This window comes from Crocodylus porosus, unplaced genomic scaffold (assembly GCF_001723895.1).
Source record: "Crocodylus porosus isolate Cpor-Errol unplaced genomic scaffold, CroPor_comp1, whole genome shotgun sequence".
Lineage (NCBI taxonomy): Eukaryota > Metazoa > Chordata > Crocodylia > Crocodylidae > Crocodylus > Crocodylus porosus.
The window spans coordinates 44,984,755-45,004,877 of record NW_017728943.1 but is presented as its reverse complement, the minus strand read 5'-3'; the positions used below and the strand labels follow the sequence as shown (position 1 = coordinate 45,004,877).

The 20,123-nt window shown below is 40.8% G+C and overlaps 1 protein-coding gene and 1 long non-coding RNA gene across 10 annotated transcripts in view; one reads left to right on the top strand and one right to left on the bottom strand.

The window, feature by feature from the left end:
- Positions 1 to 20,123, bottom strand: part of CCDC88A (coiled-coil domain containing 88A) — a 192,637-nt gene that overhangs the window by 48,196 nt on the left and 124,318 nt on the right. For all 9 annotated transcript variants that reach the window (XM_019549268.1, XM_019549270.1, XM_019549272.1 and 6 more), the window contains exons 14-17: positions 11,693 to 11,830; positions 6,730 to 7,800; positions 5,745 to 5,872; positions 1,272 to 1,413 (exon numbers count right to left, since the gene is read on the bottom strand). In XM_019549268.1, coding sequence (XP_019404813.1) covers positions 1,272 to 1,413; positions 5,745 to 5,872; positions 6,730 to 7,800; positions 11,693 to 11,830 — 1,479 coding nt within the window. The remainder of the gene's footprint in view (positions 1 to 1,271; positions 1,414 to 5,744; positions 5,873 to 6,729; positions 7,801 to 11,692; positions 11,831 to 20,123) is intronic.
- LOC109319591 lies at positions 1,411 to 11,520 on the top strand. The gene is made up of 3 exons (XR_002103552.1): positions 1,411 to 1,702; positions 4,910 to 4,919; positions 11,510 to 11,520. It is a non-coding gene; the product is annotated as an uncharacterized LOC109319591 (long non-coding RNA).

The following is a 20,123-nucleotide window of genomic DNA, read 5'->3' as shown; positions in this document are numbered from 1 at the left end:
GCCCCCTAGATGAGCTCCTCCTAGCTTTGTCCCTTGCTCCCCCTGCCCCAGCTGGGCAGCACCTACCCCAGTCCTAGTCCCTCCCTCACTGCAGGTGCCCTGATTTGTACCCCCCCCCACCATACCCCTTCCTTCACAACAGATTTACCAGCTGGTTGCTGCTCTCCACACTCCAGGGCTTCATATTGGAAATCAAATCAGTATTGGCCAATACAGCTCATTAAAAATAGGTCATCGGTACTGGCCCAAAAAATCTCTATCAGTGCACCCCTAACTTATCTCCTTTATTAAAGTCTTAATGGAGCTCATTCTTTGCTCTTTTGTATATATATTTTGAGCACAAAACTAAATGCACCCAAGGGAAAGGGTCCTCCCTTTTTTGCTACCAACTGATGGGAGAGAATTACCTTCTTAACTCTCCCTTATGGAGTTTCCTTGTCAGGCACCCTCTAGGCGCAACCAACAGGTCTCCACTCAGTTTTCCCTCATCTCTTCACTGCTGGCCATCCCCAAATCCTGTTCCTCTACCATTCATTGTTTTTAGCTCCATCCTCTCCCCAAAGGGATGCTGGCTCTGTCCTCTCTTCCACTATCCCCTGTACCAAGTACAACAGCTGCTTGGTGAAAAGGGCAGGCTGAACATATGTCTGATATGAAGCCTTCAAGGATATGCTCTCTAAACACCCCGTTCTGGTGTTAATAAACCCTGTGGAAGTCAGTGGTATTCTGTAGCTGTCATACACTACTGCAAGTTGTTCAGCTATCATTCTCAAGGCAAAAGTCAAAGCACGTGACAATATGAGTAGCAAAGATTGCAGAAATCATGGCACTTGGAATAAATCCATAATCATGAAAGTGAAGTATTTGGTATTTTTACCCTAAAGGCTAGATACTTTTAATAGTTTATTTTTACATCACTGTTACTCACAAACAGCAAATGTTGAGGAAAACCTCAAAATGCTCAGTGCAAAATCATCATTTCAGGGGACCATCGTTCTTTTTTTATCAAAGATGTGACTAACTTAAATATTTCTGTATTTGTTACTTTGGCTTTTAAAGAATTAGTGCTCAGAAAATTCCAGACAAATTTAATGCGTCTTGTAATGGAAAAACACTACTTCTGAAGCTTTAAGTATTTGGATAGAAGAGTAAGGTTTTTTTTGTCAGTTATACTTTATTTTTCAGGTTTCATTATACACTGCAATTAAACTTGAAAAACAACAAGAATTCAATAATTTCATATAATAAAAATAGTCAAGTTATTTCCTTACTGTTTTAAGTTCCTGACGCAGCTGTTGATTTAAATTTGTTGATTCTTCTAAACGAGCTTCCAAAGCAGCAATTTTTTCTTCTTTTATTTCAAGAGACTTTTTTAGGGTAGACTCTAATTTTGACTCCAAAAGCTTGTACCTACTACTCAACAAAATATGAAGATGTACTTTTTATTGACACTTCAACAACCATAAAATTTGAAACATTTACATATACATGTTAGATTCCAATGTAATGTTCTTGAAAGATTTTGGAGAAACTAGGTTAGTTTTGGAAGACGACTATTTGTCTACAGATGCAACACAGACAGCAGCAGAGTATTTCCCTGAATCCTTGTCAAAATGCTTCAATGCTGACTTGGAAGACCAGTATAGAAATGACAGTAGGTAAGAATGCAAAGGCATAGCAGGACAGCTTCATGCCCAGAGCAGTGTGGGATGCCATGGGTCTAATGGCAGTGGCACAATCAGTTGCTACTGCTGCCCCAGCTATTTTTGCATCCCACCCCTCCCAAAAGGCAGCACCTGGGGTTGCAGTCCTGGTCAGCCCCCTCAGGCTACTGTAAGGTTTCACATCGTTTCAGTCCTTAGAATGTCTGATAAAACTGCAAAGATATATTTCCATTTGACCTAGGCTGTATTTGACCAAATGTTACCAGGTGCATTATTACCAATACTCCAGTCCTCTAATTCTCTTCTTTAGATATTTAAGTGATCACTGTAAAGCTGTAAATCCTTTAAAATGTTATTCTCTTTCAAAATAAATTTCCTTGATACAGAAAAAGTTACAACATCTACAAAATCAACAGCAATATACATACCAGTATATTGGCTTTGTTTGGGTCTTTAGTGTGCATGTAATTATAGCACTTTGTCTGTTGGCTCCATTTCAAAGAGTCAAGCAGGAGACTGAACTTGATTAGAATAAGAAATATTTGGAAGGTAAGATGCTCATCAGTTTGCTTTTCCTGCTTGTTCATAAAACAGAGGTTCAACAGAAGAGGAGGAAGACTACACTATGCAGGTACATGCTCATTTCATGTACCTGCTCACAATGAGGAAATTGCATACTGAGTCCAGTTCCTGCTATTTTAGAAGATTCTGTTTCAATGTCTAGCACTGACCTTTTTGGAGGGTGTTATTAACAGTATTTACTATATCACAGAGCATGGTGAAAAATACATTTATTTTAAGGGACAGTATTAGATTCTGAATATGTGGACTTGAAACAACATCTCAAGACTGTCAATGCAAGATGATCTTAAATAATTAACAGCCATTTCAGTAAATATTAAAATATCACTTCATAAATGCCTTTTAAGTCGTTTAAACATTTTATTTATTCTCTTATTTTACAGAATTTGGAAAAAATCTCTTTCCTTACTATTTTTATATCTTAGATATTTCTATTTATCCCAAAGGTGAGGAAAAACTAAACACATTTTAGCCTCCAATCTCATCTCCTGAAAAGCATACTAGGTTCATTAACCTAGCCCAAGTGTTTAAGGTCCACTACCACGCACGAGATTCTTGAATGCATAACAGGTGTCTAGACCAGTGGGGTTTTCAGCCCATGTGGCTGCATGCAGCCCAATCAGCATACTGTTGCAGCCCATCTGACATCCTGTTAAAACATTTTTTAAATGGATATACAAGAAATAAGTTGTGTGGGTGAGACCCACATAACACTGAAAGCTACAAGTGTGGCCCACTATGGCAAACACTGTTTAGACCAGTGGTTCTCAACCTAACTGGAGCAGAGGACCATCACTGAAAGGATCAGAAAGAAGATACAGTTGCCTTAAAATATCATCATCATGTGAGTGGGAGATCATCCCAGAACTTCAGATTTGACTAGGGATTTCAGGATGAGCACACACCTGGCAAACACTAAGCAGGTAATCACCACACCATGGATGAAAGGTCATTTTAACTTCTCGTACAGAAGCACATGTGAAGACAATACAGGGCATATAGAAAAGGAACACAGCAAAGATTAATAATAGAGATTTATTCTCTGGATTCAAAGAACTGTCTGGTTATGAAATAAACTTTGAAGAATCTTAACAGAATGTGCGAAGAAGGACGGATCTACTTTTTCTAAAGAATCCAACAGCAAGAGTTTGAAAAGCAAAGCAACAAACTGAAAAATATGTAATGTCTTCTTTATCAGACTATGTCAGGTCAGGCCTAGGAAGAGGGAAAGATTTTAAGATACTGCTAAGAATGTTCAGAAGAAAAAAACCACATCTACCTCTGTACATTTCCAGGGAGGAGATATGTTAGATGTAAGTGAAAGATCTTCCATCTCTATACAAAAATGAAGAGCCAGGCCAGGAATGCACAGAAACAGAAAACAGCTCATGTGTAAAAGACTAGCATTCCCTAAGCTTGGTAAGAACTGGACATGCCTACCAATAAAGGCTGAATAAAGAATAATGACTGGGACCTTCTGCTCTACCAGAAGACAGTAAAAGCAGAAGTTGAGAATAACGAACACAAGTTATGACAGTTTTAGAAATTATGTTCCTGAACAAGCTAATATCTCTGTTAAGTAAAACAAACACTCCTCATTTATAGGTTTTCAGCATCTTAGAAAAGGGATGCCAGCTAGCTCACAGTGTATACGGCCTTCAATAGCATATTTTCTTGGGCAACAGCTCTCATAACTACCTAAAAGAATTCAGAAGCAAGGGAAGCAATGGAAGACCCTTGTACAGCAATATATGTGTCATTAATGTATTGTGCACCCCTGAAATAATGAAATCTTAGTTAACCAACAATGTTGGCTAAGAAACAGAACCCAACTCAGAAGTCTCTATACATGGCCTAATAATAGATGATGTTAATACACAGCCTCTACTATGTCACAGACAGACAGGCTTCTTCTCTCTAAGGAAGCTCAGCCCAAGTGTTCAAAGTTCACAACAGCTCACATCCTCATTACAGAACACTATTTGTAATAATGTAATTGAAAAAGCCATCTACAGAGATTGAACTCAGGCTTCTACAACAAAAAGTATGAGTGTTCCCTGTGTCTTGCTAAGGGACCAGGCCCTTTTCCTCTCATCCTGGAGGGGAACAGAGATTCACACTGTGTAACCACGAATTAACTCTTAACACTGTGTTAGCATGAATTGCTCTACATCCCCCAATTCAGCACTGATCATAAATGCTGACGAAAAAATCCTAGGTCTAAATACTCTTCTGACTAAGGAAATAATTTCCACCTTGGGAAAGGAGGCTGAGGACAGATACTGCTAGAAAACAAAAAGTACTGGGAGATTCCTCCAGAGGTGCAGACATTATCCAGCAACAGACCACTGGCAGGAGGCAGAGGGAATGAAGATAAAATATCTGGCTGCCTTCTGGAGAGAAGGCCCAGAATCTTTAAAAAAAAATCACTAAAAGAAGGCTTGGAATTTGTCCCCGCGTTTATGCCAATCAGTAATAATCACAAACTACTATACCAGCCATTTTTTCACAAATGAATGGCCTCATGAAAGAAGGGCTGGCTAGAAGCCCATGCTAAGTCTTTTCCTGACATTCACTTTCCCTGAACCCCGGTTAAACAGAACACAACACGGAACAGAGCACAGGAAACAGATGTCAGGATCTCAGCTGTTGTATATTAGCAGGTGTGGTAGAGTTACAAGAGACAGTGTGGGGATTGGGAGAGGCTTGAAATATTGGTTACTAGCCAGCCCACACAAGTGGGGATGTTGAGAGAAGCGTGGATAATCTTACAGTGACAAGAATCCTAAAGTTTGAAGTACTCAAAATACTGAGCCTATTAACTTTAAAACAGCTCTGTCTTTTGTTCCTACTGCTGACTAGAAGTTTCAGAATATGAGCAATCACACAAACAGTAGCTGTTGCCATAAATTTCTGTATTTCTTAGCACCAACATGGCAATTTACTTTCAAAGACATAGATATGTATAAGTGTCCCCAGATTCCACATGTGCAACTAGCCTGCTCTGACGTGCTGTAATTACATCATGTCGGAGCAGACTAGATTAATCAAGTCTGCTGGAGTGTGATAGTCCAGAGGACTCCAATGTCACACGTATCAGCATCCCTGCACTGAAAAATGGCAGCAGGGGTGGCTGCTTTAATTAAAGCTTGCTTCATAAGCTTTAGTTAAAAATGCCCCCACTGCCAGTTTTCAGCACAGGGACACTTATACACATGACACTCCAAGCACTTTACTTAAAACGGTTTTTGGAGCTGCCCTAATTAAAGCGCTCCTTCTCCACCACCTCCTCCCCCCCCCCCCCGCCGGAGCACATCTATAAATCCCCTAGAGGATATTTATTACCACAACATGTTACTTTCAAAGACAGTCTGTTTTCTAGCTTATTTACATTTTCTAAAAATTACAATTTAGGGAGAAAATTGCTGAAGGAAAAACAGAATATTCTATTATTGCAAACAAAACTGAACTATCCCACAAAGGTTGATTCACTCTCACCTGTCATCAGTGCTTTGTTCATCATGCAAGAGGCGCTCTTTATTTAAGCCTATCTTTTCAAGTTCATGTGTAAGTTTTTCTAGATCATTATTCATTTGTTGCGTCTTCAGCTTTTCACTCACCAAATCCTTACACAAGAGAAATAAAAGTCAATAAAGAGAAATTAAACTGAAAAAAAGAATAACACAACACTAGTTTCTGGGGACTGTCTATATCTGAGCTTTGTATACGTATATGTAGCTTGCATAATCTGGTAAAGTTAACTTTGTTCTTCCACACAACTACAACTTTTGATTAAATACAAGTATAATTTCCATCATAGGGGTTTACTTCCTTTCTTTTAGTAGGAATTCCCTTCTAAACTTTGTTGGATCATTACGAAAAAATAAATAGTGAAGTATGTGAGGCAAGGATTTTTATGGATGCTATCTTTCATGGGACCAGCTGTATGGCTGGGATAGACTTAGACAAGCTTTTGAATTCAATGCATTCTTCTTTAGGTCTGAAAAGCAGGCACAGTGAAAAATTTTAATCTTTTTTTAATCTTTTGGTATGCCTGTTTTTCACTGTACCTGCAGCAGATGCATTAAAAGATATCACCCATAAAAATCCTGGCCTCTCGCATATTTCCTGGATGATCATGGGTACATAACGTAAACACTATCAAGTAGCAAACTAACCTTTTAGTCAGAGTAGGTACTTAACTAAGAGTCTGTGAAAGGTCCCATAACAACACAAATAATACCTATGTAGGTTTTATAAGCAATATGAGAGATTAATAATGCTGAAGTTAAATGATTAATGAATATAGTATGGAAGATCTTCATTATCATTAAAAGTTGTTTATAACTACTGATAGTATACATGCTATTGATTTAAACATATGAACAAGATAGGAAAATCCTTTTTTAGAAATTACTAGTAGTACCTTTTCCTCTATGTTATAAGTAGTTTAATACAGGAATGGAAATCAGTTGCAAATTACCTCTCGCAGTGTGACAAGGGTTTTCTTATCAATGGTAGCTCTTTTCACAAGTTCTTTATTTTCTTTTTCTAGCTCTTTTAAACGTATACATGAATCTTTAAATATACCTATCTCTTTGAATAGAGATTTATTTTCCTTTTCCAGGTGACTAATTTTTACATTGTTTTCTTCTAATGTACTGTCTTTAATTTCTGCCTGCTGTCGAAGTCTCTTATTTTCTTTTTCTAATTGCTTCTTATCTTTTTCCAGTTGAGATGTCTCTTGTTCCAATAGCTTATTCTCCTTCTCCAACTGCTCGAGCCGTTTACTAGAGATTTTTAATTCCTCCAGATTCTTCTGCAGAGCTTGATTTTCAGTTTCCAAATCCTGTAGTTCACTTTCCAACTGCTGAATCTTTTTGTTGCTATTTTCTAAGGCTTTCTGTAACCTTTGGTTTTCAGTATCTAAACCTTGGTAGCTGACTTCTAAGCGTTCTGTTTTCTTGAAAGAGGCTTTCATAAGCTCCAGGCCTTTCTTAAGTTGTTCCTTTTCTGTTTCCAGTTCCTTATTTTCTAACTGTAACTGTGCCATCTTCATGCTTGTACATTTTAAAGATTCAACTGTTCTTCTTAGATCTAAATTTTCTTCATCAAGTTGTGAATTCTCTTTTTCCAAGGACTCTAACTGATATGTCAGATTTTTTAAGCTATCCAAAGTTTTTTTCAGCTTTCTATTTTCTACCTCCAATTCTGAGTTTTCTTGCTCTAAGGCTTCTATCTTCTCACATGTAATTTTTAAATTGGTAATCTTTTTCTGTAATAATTCATTTTCCTTTTCAAGGTGATGTAATTCATTCTCAAGCTCTTCTGCTCTTTCTCCTTTCTCTTTATAATGTTCTAGTTCTTTCCTGGCTTGCCTTTTTTCAAATTCAATCTTATTTAACTTACTGCTGGTCTCTTTGATAGATTCATGAAGAATTTTATTTTCTTTTTCAATTTCCTTCACTCTTGCTTCAGCACTGATTTGTGAGCGTTGCCTTAGAGAAGCTACGGTTTGATTCAAGTGTTCATTTTCCTGTTCTAATAGTCTAATCTAAATAATTAAAAAGAAATGTTAAATGAGGTCAGTTACATGCAAACAAATAAATCATTTATATATATACATACATACATATATATATATATATATATATATACACACACACACACACACACACACACACACACATACATACACACAACATATACATATACAGCAGGCTGCTAAGGTAAGATAGATGTAGATGGATTGCATTATTATAAAAAAATTCTGTGGTTTATTCTACCATACATATAACAACATGTATTATACGTCGGCTGATAGTTATGCAACAAATTTTAAGTACAGAACTTTTTCAAGGACATTTTTTAAAGTAAAATAAAACAAGCTAAACACAAAATACTTCTGTTCTTCTTTTAACAAAACGGCTTTTTCTGAAACACCGGTGCTTTGAGAGATGCAATATAGTTGAAATGGACATATCTCAGAAAAGAGAAAAACAGTTAAATCATGACTTTGGATAAGATTCTACACGTAAGTTCAAGAAAGGATGGGGTAAGGAACAGGAGGTGATTGTCTCCCTAGCTTATTATTTTATTTGAAAATATAGAGTTGATCTCTGGAGTAGGCAGAGCCGATGATTAAACCTCTACCAAGTTTTTTGACTCCATATACCAAGACTATTCTTTTTTATTAAGAAAAGCATTAGCTTTTTTGCAAAAGGGATCTAACAAATGCATATACCTGCACCTCTTAAATTTAAGAGAGTATCCAAACCAATATTCAGGTGTGGGCTTTTGCTGAAGGCATTAGACTAGTGGGTTTATGACCTGGTAGGTATCTAAACAACCCACTGAGATGTGTAAGTAAACAATTCTAAACCAGAAAACATAACATAAATGAGTATGTAAGGACAAAAGAATATTCCATTACAGTGATTTTAGTTATCAAGAACATAAATACATTTGCAGATACACTTAAGAAATGCCCAAATCAAAAGAGTCTACAGTTCTGTAATCTACAGCAGGGGGTACTTGGGAAGGCCCTGGGGGTGGTACATGGGGGTAGGCAGGGACGGAGTGCCGCCACACCCCAGGAGCAGGGCCGGGGCAGGGTGAGGGCAGTGGTGCCCCTCTGCAGGCCACACAGGCGCCGCCCGGCTGGCTGGATATGAGGGTAGGGGGGAAGGTTGCATGCAGCGGCCACCACCATCCATCACACCCTGCTTGCCGCCACTCTGCACCCAGCCCCACCCCCCACCCCGCCCACCAGGGGTATGCTTATTAAAATGCTGAAAACCTCTGATTTACAGTACAAATTGTATAAAAAGGTTTTAAAAAGTTATAGACTCTGTTCTTTCATATGTGCTTTCATTTGCCTGTTTGGATATGAAGATTGACATGTACATGGCCCAGGAATGATGAAATGCTTAGAAATGCCAATGAGACTCCTAGAATGGGAATCTGCATATAACATTTTTGTGATGTTCCTTTACATAACTCAGCATTGCTAAAAACAAACAGTAAATATAATTTATTGACTATGTTTTTATTGACAATATTTAAACATTAACTGTGAAGTTATGATTGATAAGTCTTTTATACTACCAATTTAGTTAATATGGAACGTTTGTATGAGTAAGTTACATTCGTGTGGCATCAGTACAAATCTTAGGAAAGTTCTGAACAACGGTGACACTCAAAAATCACCTGAGTACATACTTTAAAGCACAAGCAATGTCACTGAAGATTCAGCTCCATTCGTGTGCTTAGCTTTACACTGGTGCTGAAGTGGAAAGCTGCACTGGGGCTCATGACTTCTTCAAAAATTGTTACAATAGATCATTAAAACATAATCCTGTTTTCAAATGCAATTTGTACTAATGCATAATTAGTAATGTTTCTATAATCTATTTATGGAAAATGCTTCTTAACAGAATAAACACAACAAGCATAGTTTTAAAAATATTCCATTATGTACAATATTAAACAACCAGTTACATGCCCTTTTGTACCCCCAGCTTAAAAACCTAAGCACAGTGCAGTCATTTAAAAAAAAAAAAAAGAGTGCAGATTTTAATGTTGAATATTTTTGTTTCAGTGGAACTAAGGCCCTTGGCCGACATTAATTTAAAAAGAGATTTAAGGAATTTTATCCCAGTTGTTCAAGACTTGGCAGGGCAGGACATGAAATTTTTGGAATCTGGGATATAATTTCTCAGATCCCATTGGGTGCTGACAGACACGACAGTTTATTGTGTGATTGGCCACTGAAAGCGCTCTACAGCTGTGCTCTGACAGAAGTGCACGGCTGCAGAGCACCTTAAAAATGGCCAATCATGTGAACATCTGAAGCCTCATTATACGAGGGTCCAGACAACGATACTCCAAAGTAGATGCAGCCAAGCCTTGCTCCCTGTGCTGTCTTCAAAATGGGAGGTGGGGAAGAGAGTAGAGGGAACTCATTCTGGGGGTTGCCCAGCTGGTGTTGGGGGTGGGGTGGGTAGATTGGAATACCTCTCGTCATCTCTCTGAAGCTCCAGTTCACCCACCCCATCCTCCAGTTCTGGCTGGGCAACCCTCAGAATGATCTCCCTCCACTCCTTTTGCCCCCTGCCATTCTGAAAACAGCACCAAGGCTGGGAGGGGCATTGCTAGAGGAAAGCAGCTGCAGATGGAGCTGCTTTAAACTGCAGCTCATCTCCCAAATCCCCAGGACCCAACCACAAATGTCTATAGGGTCCTGAGGACAGCTGTAATTCATGAAACTTCCTGCAAAGTGCCATGAGTTACAGCAAGAAGTTTCACTTGTCTGAACCCACTGTGTGCCCAGATCTTTAAAGTCATGCAGTGCAGCCCAACGTTAGGGATATGAGTTACATGCTATAAAGATCTCCAAGCACAGTATCAGTCTGCATGGTAAAGTTTTACTTGCTGGTGCATGGGGAGCTGCTGGGCTGCACAGCATGGCTTTAACATGCTAAACATTCAAATTAAAGCATAATGCCAATAACCACAAAGATGTTTTGCATTAAACATCTTTCCTTGTGACTAGTTTGTCATTTTTATCACATGATAAACTGATTGAACATGTGGCACATTACAGTTTATTGCATGATTAACATGCTAAGCTCATATTAAATATAATATCTGTCAGGAGCCTAAATAAGGGCTCCCTCCATTTTTTCCAGATGGTTTGCATTATATTCTGTATCCTAAAACAATGTCAATTGAAAGTTTAAATGTAGCTAAAAAGTTGAAGATTTTATCTGTGACAATCAAGCCATTTAAACGGAGTTACGTATTTAGGGGCATATTCTCTACTGAGATTCAGTCCCTTTTTGGTATTCAAACAGCTCAAAGTGCCTGGAATCTATCTGTAAAATGCCCGCAGGGAATTCCTCTGGTAGAGAGGACTCCACATAGTTTTAAAGTAGGCTGAGGCAGCCTCTTGGGGCAACAGTCCTCCCCATTCTTACTATAGATGGTGTTTTACAAAGAAAAAGGGAAGTTTGGGGCAAGAGCACAGCAGAACAAAGTTCCATTCTATCATTCTTCCACCAGCACTACTAACCCTAGACTGCTGTAACTCTTACTAGGGCTGGTAACAGCTCTCTAGCCACCTTTTCTTCTGCACAGAGTGGCACTTGGTCAAAGAGTAAATTCTAGTTAAGTTCCTGATATTCTGTTCGGGCTGAACTATACCTCTAGGCAGCCCTAATTTCTGCATGGTCAGTAAGGCCATAGAAACAGTAGAGAACAAGTAGAGCACTGCTAAATTCCAAAAACAAATTCTTATCCCTAGCCTTCCCTCCCAGAGTAACTCTATATCTCAAGGAAGCCTATATAATACAGACATTGCTTAATGCGGAGACCTGTTGCCTTTAAGATACCTATGCCAAGTGTAAAGGAGCCAAAGTGCAATGCTGAATCAGTACATTACTCACCTGTCTCTCTGAGTTTTCTCGGAGCATCTCAATTGCTTTTTCAAGCTGTATTTTCTCTTTCATTAGATCTTTGCTCAAGTTTTGACTATTTTGAAGACTTTGTTTCTCTTGGCTAATTTCATTCTCAAGTCCTTCCAGCTAAAGAGAAAAATATTAAAAATTCATCCAGATATGACTATCAGCATATATGACTACTCTTAAGGGGTGAAATGAAAAGTTTTTCATTATTCATTTTCAAATTCAACATATGCATTAGGGCTTGATTCAGAAATCTACCGAAAATGATTCAAAGGCTCCCACTAATATTTTATAGATATAAATTAAGATCTGGAAAATGCAACACCCCCCCTTCCCATTGGAACTAACTTTTATCTAATAGTGAAAATAGTCAAGCCCCACTTGGTTGTACAGACAGCCTTAAATATGGAAACATTTCTCCGGTTTGACTTTTCCTGAAAATCATGAGCTATTCACAGTTATACATTTTGTTTGCTATGTGGCAGAGCTAACTTGTCAGTATCATTTTCACCCAAGAAGAGTTCCTTTTTCTTGTTCACCTTGTACCATCTGAATTTTTATAGGCTGTAGAGGCTCTTATTAGAAGTATTTCAGCAACCTGAAGGAAAGATTAAAATGGATCATATATTCTACTTCTGACAGACTTTACCTCATCTCCAAATAATACTCAATCACCTATGTCAGTATTTTTTATACTCAGAGATAAAAGCATGTATTTTTTTGTCTATATAACTGACCAAATTTTACTAGACGATGGACATTTTCCAAATCTTTCTTATGAAAGTTCCTATTTTGAATGTTCCTCCACTACTCCATTGATTCTTTATTTTATAAAAGTTGAATATTGTTCAATAGTATAATGTACACAATATATTTTTAAAGAATTAAGTATAAATATTTCCAGCAAAAAATGAACTAAATGTATGGAGTTATCTTGCCTCCTTCCTTGGTTCTAGTTAAGAGAACATACTTAAAAATAAAAATAAGTTAAAAGATTTCTAAATCTCTTCTCCTTCTCCTTCCGAGTCTGTGTGGTCAGAGAGCATAAGTTTATAAGCAAAAGGAGATCTTCTTAAAATCGACAGCATCTATATTTCAAGTAAGGGCTGCCAAAAAGCATGAGCCCCATAAAAAGCAATGAACTCACTATGACATTTGGGCATTAATTCAATTTTTAATTGTCAATCCTATAAACCAAAGATTACCACATTTTGCACCTTATCCTTAAGACCTATCACAAGGGCAGGCTTTTAGAAATCAATAAAATAAGTATACAACATATGAGTCTGAGCCCACGCTTTCCCTTATTTACACTGCCACTAAGGGCCAAACATCTCTAGCTTTCATATTCATCTTCTATATCGGGGTAGGCAACCCCCAGCACAGGTGCCAGAGTGCAGCACACGAAGGCATTTGGCTTGGCATGCACACCTTGGGGCAGATGGCAGGGAAGAGGCCAGGGCTGCACTGCCACAACAAGGATTGGGCCCCTTGCAGCTGCTCCGCCATCCGCCCTGGCACACCAACATCTTACAAGCCAAGTTTGTGGGTGTTTTCAGCACTCTGTTCAGAAACCTTGCCGACCTCTGTTCTATATGAAGGCTGGAAACTGCCTTAATAGCTACTCTATTCTTCCTCCCTCAAAAAGTGCCAAGATTCACTTATTCACTGACTTGCAAGAGTGATTTGTGAAGCAAGGAAAATCCAGGAGCACTGCTCTTCAACCACTTTATCCAATGGCCATTAAATACAAGAGGCGATGGCTCCATTTCAAAAGGTGCACTGGCGAGGGTAATTGGATAATGCCTAGCCTCTGAAATAGTAGTCAGAGCACTGTGCCGGGAAGACAGAGAGATGCAAGCCCCAACCCCCTCTAGAAAAGGGTGTTTAAAGCCTAGTCCCCTAGTTTGCTAGACGAGTGCCTATACCACTTAATTTTGGAGGCTAGAACATGAAAAAAGTGTGGGTGGGAGGAGGCTTCCTAAGTCTTATACTTAGGTCCTTGAAAGCTGGTGCAGAAATTTTAATTGCAAATACTTTTGTTCTTAAATTTTATTTTCCTACAAACATTATTTTTAAGGACAGTGTGAAAGCTTAAGTGTAATTTAGTTTTGCATGGAAATGCATTATTACATCTAATAAAGAAGTTACATTAACTGTCTTTTTTTAGTTGCAAACTTGTTATAAATTTTTAAATTAAATCTTTAGAGAATCTGGTTTCATAGAAAAGGTCTAGACAGGAAGAATTCCATAGTTACTTCAGTCTCAGATGCTAAAATCATTTCTACTGTGGATTGGCATCCAGATAGTATCTTCTGATATCTGAAGTTCTGCTCAATGTCCTTAAATTTGCAATCTGATCATTTTTCTGTGGCCAGGATCCTCAGCACCTTAATATATCATAAACAAAGCTAAAAAGATTTGTTATTTTTTAGGATTTGGTCATTTTTATTAAAGACACAAATATGTAATCTTCTTATCCTGAAGACTCTGATTTCACTTTAAATCTTGGAATTCCTTAAGTCCTAAGAATTTAAAATGTCAATAAATAAGTTATTTCATTTTGGTGATAATTTTACTTACTCATCCAAGGGCAAGGGCATACAAACAAATTACTATAAAGAAGGCTAGGATGTGAACTTACAGCACATCAAGAGCTCAGTTGGAACTGCCAAGATGAATACTCAATGAAACTGGAGTAAGCTACCTTGCGTCTACTATGGGGGTAAGAGTTCATACATGGACTGTAACTGCAGGGCAGATGACATAACAAATTCACACCCAAACCTATGTCACAGTAACTTATTCATGGACAAATATCCTGAGACAAACTCAAAATATGAAACAATCATGCCAGATCTCTTCTAATTCTCAGCCCTTATATCTAAATCTGTTAACGTGTATCTGAACAAAAGATGCAGTTCTCCAAAAGGGGTTAATTTGCTAATCCATCCTGCTCTGAGGTCACTGCCCTAACCTTAGGGTCTGAGTCAGTGAGGGTTTCATGATGTAATGGAGGCAGCCTTGCATATGGGATAGACCACTGGACCTGTTGCAAAGGAGACCCAGATTTGTTCTCCATCTCTGCTTAATGATGTTGGGCAAGTCACTCCCTTTTCTGTGCCTCAGGTTCCCTGCCTGTGAAAATGAGACTGAGGATTCAGCCCTCCTTTGTAAAGGGCTTTGAGCATCATAGATGGTACTACTGAAATCTTGTTCTGATTGCCTGTAAGTGATGCCTCTCTTGAGCGCTGGTTCCCAAACCTGGACCACCGCTGGTCCATAAGGTACTAGGGAACTGTCCACAGGTCACGCTGGGCTGCGGGCACCTTTCATTGTGTTCTCACAAATTTGATGCTATGGGGGCATTACAATCTATAGGGAATCCTGAGAGCTGACCACAGTCCCTTAATCCAGAGCACTTGGAAAGGCCTCTGCCATAGAGCACGTTCGGGTAGCATGCTGCAGAAACCTGCTCAGTCTGATTCCAGGCTCAGTTAAACCTAGCTAAAGTAAGGCTCTATAACAAAAGTAGTCACAATTTTTCACATCCATTCAGTGTTATCACATCAACCCCAGCCAGGGAAGGAAGCTCCCTGTCTCCCACTTCTTATTTAAAGAGTGTTTCTGTACCTCCCTAAATTCATTCCCCTGTTCATGTGGAAGCAGCCAGCAAGACCATGGTGCCTAGACTCCAGCTGTAATCAGGGCCACATCTTGCTTGGTTCCTGTACCAACCTAGTGAAAGCAATATCTGCTCCAAAGAACGTCCAGTGTAGCCATTAGAGATGGGAAACTAAAGCAGAGATGTGCAGGATTGCAATGGCCATCGCACCAGATCCAGAAACTGAACCAAGATCACCAGGGCACGAAACACCAGCCTGGTCTTCTGCCAGTCACTAGGACAAAGCCATACCTTTCTCTGGCACCTCTCAGAAGTTGAGGTGTTCAAGAAGAGATTAGACAGGCACCTAGCTGGGGTTATTTAACCCCAGCACTCTTTCCTGCCTAAAGCAGGGGGTCGGACTCGATGATCTACAAGGTCCCTTCCAACCCTAGAAATCTATGAAATCTATAAACAAGCTGTACTGGATTCCTTTCTGCCTCTCAGTGTGGAGATGGAAAATGTATTCCCTCCTCCTTTCCTATCCTGCTAGAAGTACAAAAGAACCAGAATTTATACCACTACTTATAATGAAATGCAAAGTCAAAGAGAAGCAAGTGTCCAAAGGATGACTCCCCCCACAAACTCATGACAAAGTCCAAACATCAGAATCCCCAATGAAAAAGGGAGGAAAAAAACAAGTTAGAAGAGGAGCATGAGCTGCACAGAGGATAAAAGAAGAGGTGTTCTGATGAACTCCTCTGTTGGTGAATCAGTTTCTTTTTTTCCTTCTGCTATTATCTTACAGGAAATACAAAAGAACTAGTGAACATGGTAAACAGTATCTTCAGGAAGAAGACAGACTCACTTGAAATGGAGCCTGGAATACTTTACCTGCAAAATCTGTCTCTGCAGAAGAATTGAGGTCTGAATGGCAAATTTTAATAAACGTGTAAAGTAAAAACTAAGTGGTGGCCCTACAGATCTTGGCCATAAGATTGGGTAAATGATAGATAATACTGTGAAGCCTCATACAGCACCTAGAGGTCAATCAGTCCCTCAAGGGAATACTTCACCAACGGCGTAGGGCAGGAACTTATCTCTGTACAACTGAACTGTTCCGCTAACAGGAAAGGACAGGCAATTCAGTGAACCTGACTTTACACTTTATGATTTCTTGAGGTCCCCAGCTCTCAAAGAAGCTAAATATTGGATTAAGAGGTAAGGTGTCCTTCAGGAGCCAAGAACTACTTGTCAGGCTTCCCTATGATATAGGCCCTGCTGTGCAGTCCCAAGTAGCCTTCTAAGACAAGACCTTGGGAGATAAAAGTTCTCGACATGAAGCCGTCCAAGATTATGCCTAGGTAGAAAAGAGCTGAGAACATTTTAGAAGTGTTTATTTAGGTTTACCACATGTCCATGAATTGAGAAACGGGAACGTACCCTGTCTTGCTATAAACAGTTCTACAATGCTGGAGCACATTATGCCGCAAGCAGATAACTGACCAAAGAGAATAGTTGTGAATGGTAAATATCTGAATCATACAGTACAATGGAATGAAGAAAAAGTTTTATCTGTGCCTTTTCATTCAAGGACTGTTAACACATTTCATTAACAGTGGAGCATTCACCATCTTCACAGTGGATCAAATCTTTGCTCTGAGACCAGAATCCCCCTCTTGACCACCTCTCAGGGAAACCTCTGGAACAACAACTGCTGACTTTGAAAACCTCAGAGGGTGTGAAAGTTTAAAAGTGCTACTTAATTCATACATTTGCCTTGAAATGAAAAGCATGCATTTCCTTTTAAATGACTCAACAAAGCAACAGCCAAAAAAAAAGTAGGTGTAACAACTATCTGAGGGAAGGTTATATTGTCTGACAAGAAAAGTCCTAAAATGAAATTTACAGGTAAGAGAATTTTACTTCAGTCCCCTCCATGTCAGACGATCTTCACGACAGGATGTAGAAAATAGTTTCTATTACCCTAAGATGAATATTTCCATTTCCTTAAGATATTTAGATTTGATTGAAACAGGAGCAGTACCACTTTCTTTTTACACAAGGAAGACAGTTGTGTTGACCTTAGGGAAACAGGCTGGTTGGCTTATGAAAGTACCATGACTGATGGAACATACAACAGAGACTTCGCTGAGACCATACCAAACTCCAAAACCTGGTGGACAAAGAGGTGACAAGTAATGAGAAAGAGAAGAAGCAAACTACAAATGAACTCTGAGGTGGAAAGATGAGTTCATTAAGACTCGTGCACAAATCCAAATCAAGACAACAATCTGCATTTGTCAGAGGCTTGGTAAGAATAGCAATCCTCAGGAATTTGTTATATGACAGTAGTACTGAACCTGGGTTTCTTAAAGTATAGCATGCCTCCAGTCACTGACTTTTTCCCCTCACAAAAGTTCTGTCCCTGTCCTCTAAAATGAGGCCATCTTGTAAAAATATTATAATGGCCTGTATTCCAGTTGATTTTGCTGTGACGTGTCCCTTGTGGCACCAATGCCTAAGCCTCAATTGACACGCAGTAGGTGCAGACACATAGCATGTTTTCTATGGAGTAAAAGTGGAGCACAGCCCTACTCCAAATACATCACTCCACTCCAAGGTAAAGCTACCCCTTCCTCTATATGTGAGGAGTAACTCTATGCTGATGTATATTATATTGGTATACTATTGGTGTGTCTGTTCCCTTAGTCAGTGTCATCCCAGTAGTAGCCATTTGATCAATGCAACTGACTACCTTGGCACCTGAGAGTCAGGTGCTATAAAAGCACCTACTAGAGCAGGGGTGGGAAAAATATGGCCCGCATCTGGCCCACCAAGCACTTCCCTCTGGCCCGCAGAGCCCCTTCAAAACCCAGGTAATGGCGGCTGCCTCTAAAAGCCTCCAGCAGCAGCTGGCAGAACCAGCTGCCGGCTGCAGCACCTCAGGCTGTTTACTTGGGTTCTGGTTGCGAGGCAACCAACCCTGACCTCAGCCTGCCCCAGCTGGCCTTGCCCTGCCCCTGGCTCAGGCCACGTTTGCAGCTTGAGAGGGGCAGGAGGGGCTGGGCCAGAATCCGTGGTGCCGGTGAGGGGAAAGAGTATCTGGGCCAGCTTCTGCTTTGCTGCACAGGACTGGAAAGGGCCCTGCCCTGCAGGTAAGCCCAGGAAAGCGGCTGCTGGGCTGGCTTTTCCGGTGCTGTGCTGGCACTGAGAAGGGGAAGCAGCAGCTGGGACGCAACTCTGGCCCAGTCAGCACCAGGGAGAGGAGGCGGCGGAGCCGTGTGTTGCTCAGGACAGGATGAGCCCACCCGGAGTGGCAGAGACTCAGCTGCACTTTCCCTCTACCTGCGCTGGTCAGTCCTGAGCAGCATACAGGTCCACCGCTGCTTCTGCTGGCTGGTGCAGACCCGGCTGGGCTTATCTTGTCCCCAGCAGCATGTGGGAAGTTGGCTTCAGCCTCATGCTGCTCCAGATGGGATGGGCTAGCCAGGTTTGCACTGGCCAGCAGAAGTGGCTGAGGACCCATGTGCCACTTGGGACTGACCGGTGCAGGCAAAGGGAAAGTGCAGCTGAGCCCCTGCCACTCCAGGCAGGCTCATCCCATCCCGAGTGGCAAACGGCTCCACCACCACAGGGATGCAGGGGGGCAGTCAGGAAGGCCAAGGCGGAGATGGAACTGAGACTAGCTTCCCGGATCAAGGACAACAAGAAGTCCTTTTTTAAATATATAGGGGGCAAAAAGAAGGTTCCGGGTAACGTGGGACCCCTGCAGGACAAGCTAGGAAATTTGGTCATCGCACCAGACGACAAAGCTAACGTATTTAACGATTTCTTTGCCTCCATTTTCCTGAGCAGGGACCGGAACAGCCACCCCTCCTCTGGGCCCCGCTTAGACCCCAGGGGAGGCGCAACTAGGCCAAGGGTTAGAGAGGATCTAGTCAGGGAACTTCTGGAGGGACTGGATGTATTCAAATCAGCTGGTCTGGACGATCTCCACCCTTGAGTAGAGGGAATTGGCTGAGGTCATTGTGGGACCCCTGGCATGGCTTTACGAGTACTCGTGGTGCTCTGGTGTGGGGCCAGAGGACTGGAAGAGGGCCAGTGTGGTTTCCATCTTCAAAAAGGGGAGGAAAGAGGACCCAGGAAACTATAGGCCAGTTAGTCTTACCTTGATCCTGGGTAAGCTTTTTGTGACAATTATTCTGGCACATGTCCATGAGGGGCCAGCAGGGGAGATTATGCTCAGGGGCAACCAACACAGGTTCATTAGCGGCAGGTCTTGTCAGATCAACATGGTGGCCTTCTATGACCAGATCACCAAATCCTTAGATGCAGCGGTAGCAGTGGACACAGTCTTCCTGGACTTTCGAAAAGCCTTCGACACTGTTCTCACCCCATTCTTATTAAGAAACTGGGGAACCGTGGTGTTGACACCCATACAGTCAAATGAGCCGCTAACTGGCTTGAGGCCCACACCCAGAGAGTGGTGGTGGATGGGTCATTTTCAACTTGGAGAGATATGGGTAGGGGGGTCCCCCAGGACTCGGTCTTTGGGCCTGCACTGTTCAACATCTTCATCAGTGGCTTGGACGAGGGGGTAAATAGCACCCTGTTCAAATTTGCTGATGACATTAAGATGTGGGAGAATGTGAGGAATAGGCTGCAATCAGACCTAGACAGGTTACAGGGTGGGCGGATGAGAACAGGATGGGATTCAACACTGACAAGTGCAAGGTGCTGCACCTGAGGAGGAAGAACCAGCACCATACCTACAGGCTGGGGAACTCCCTTCTCGTCAGTGCAGAG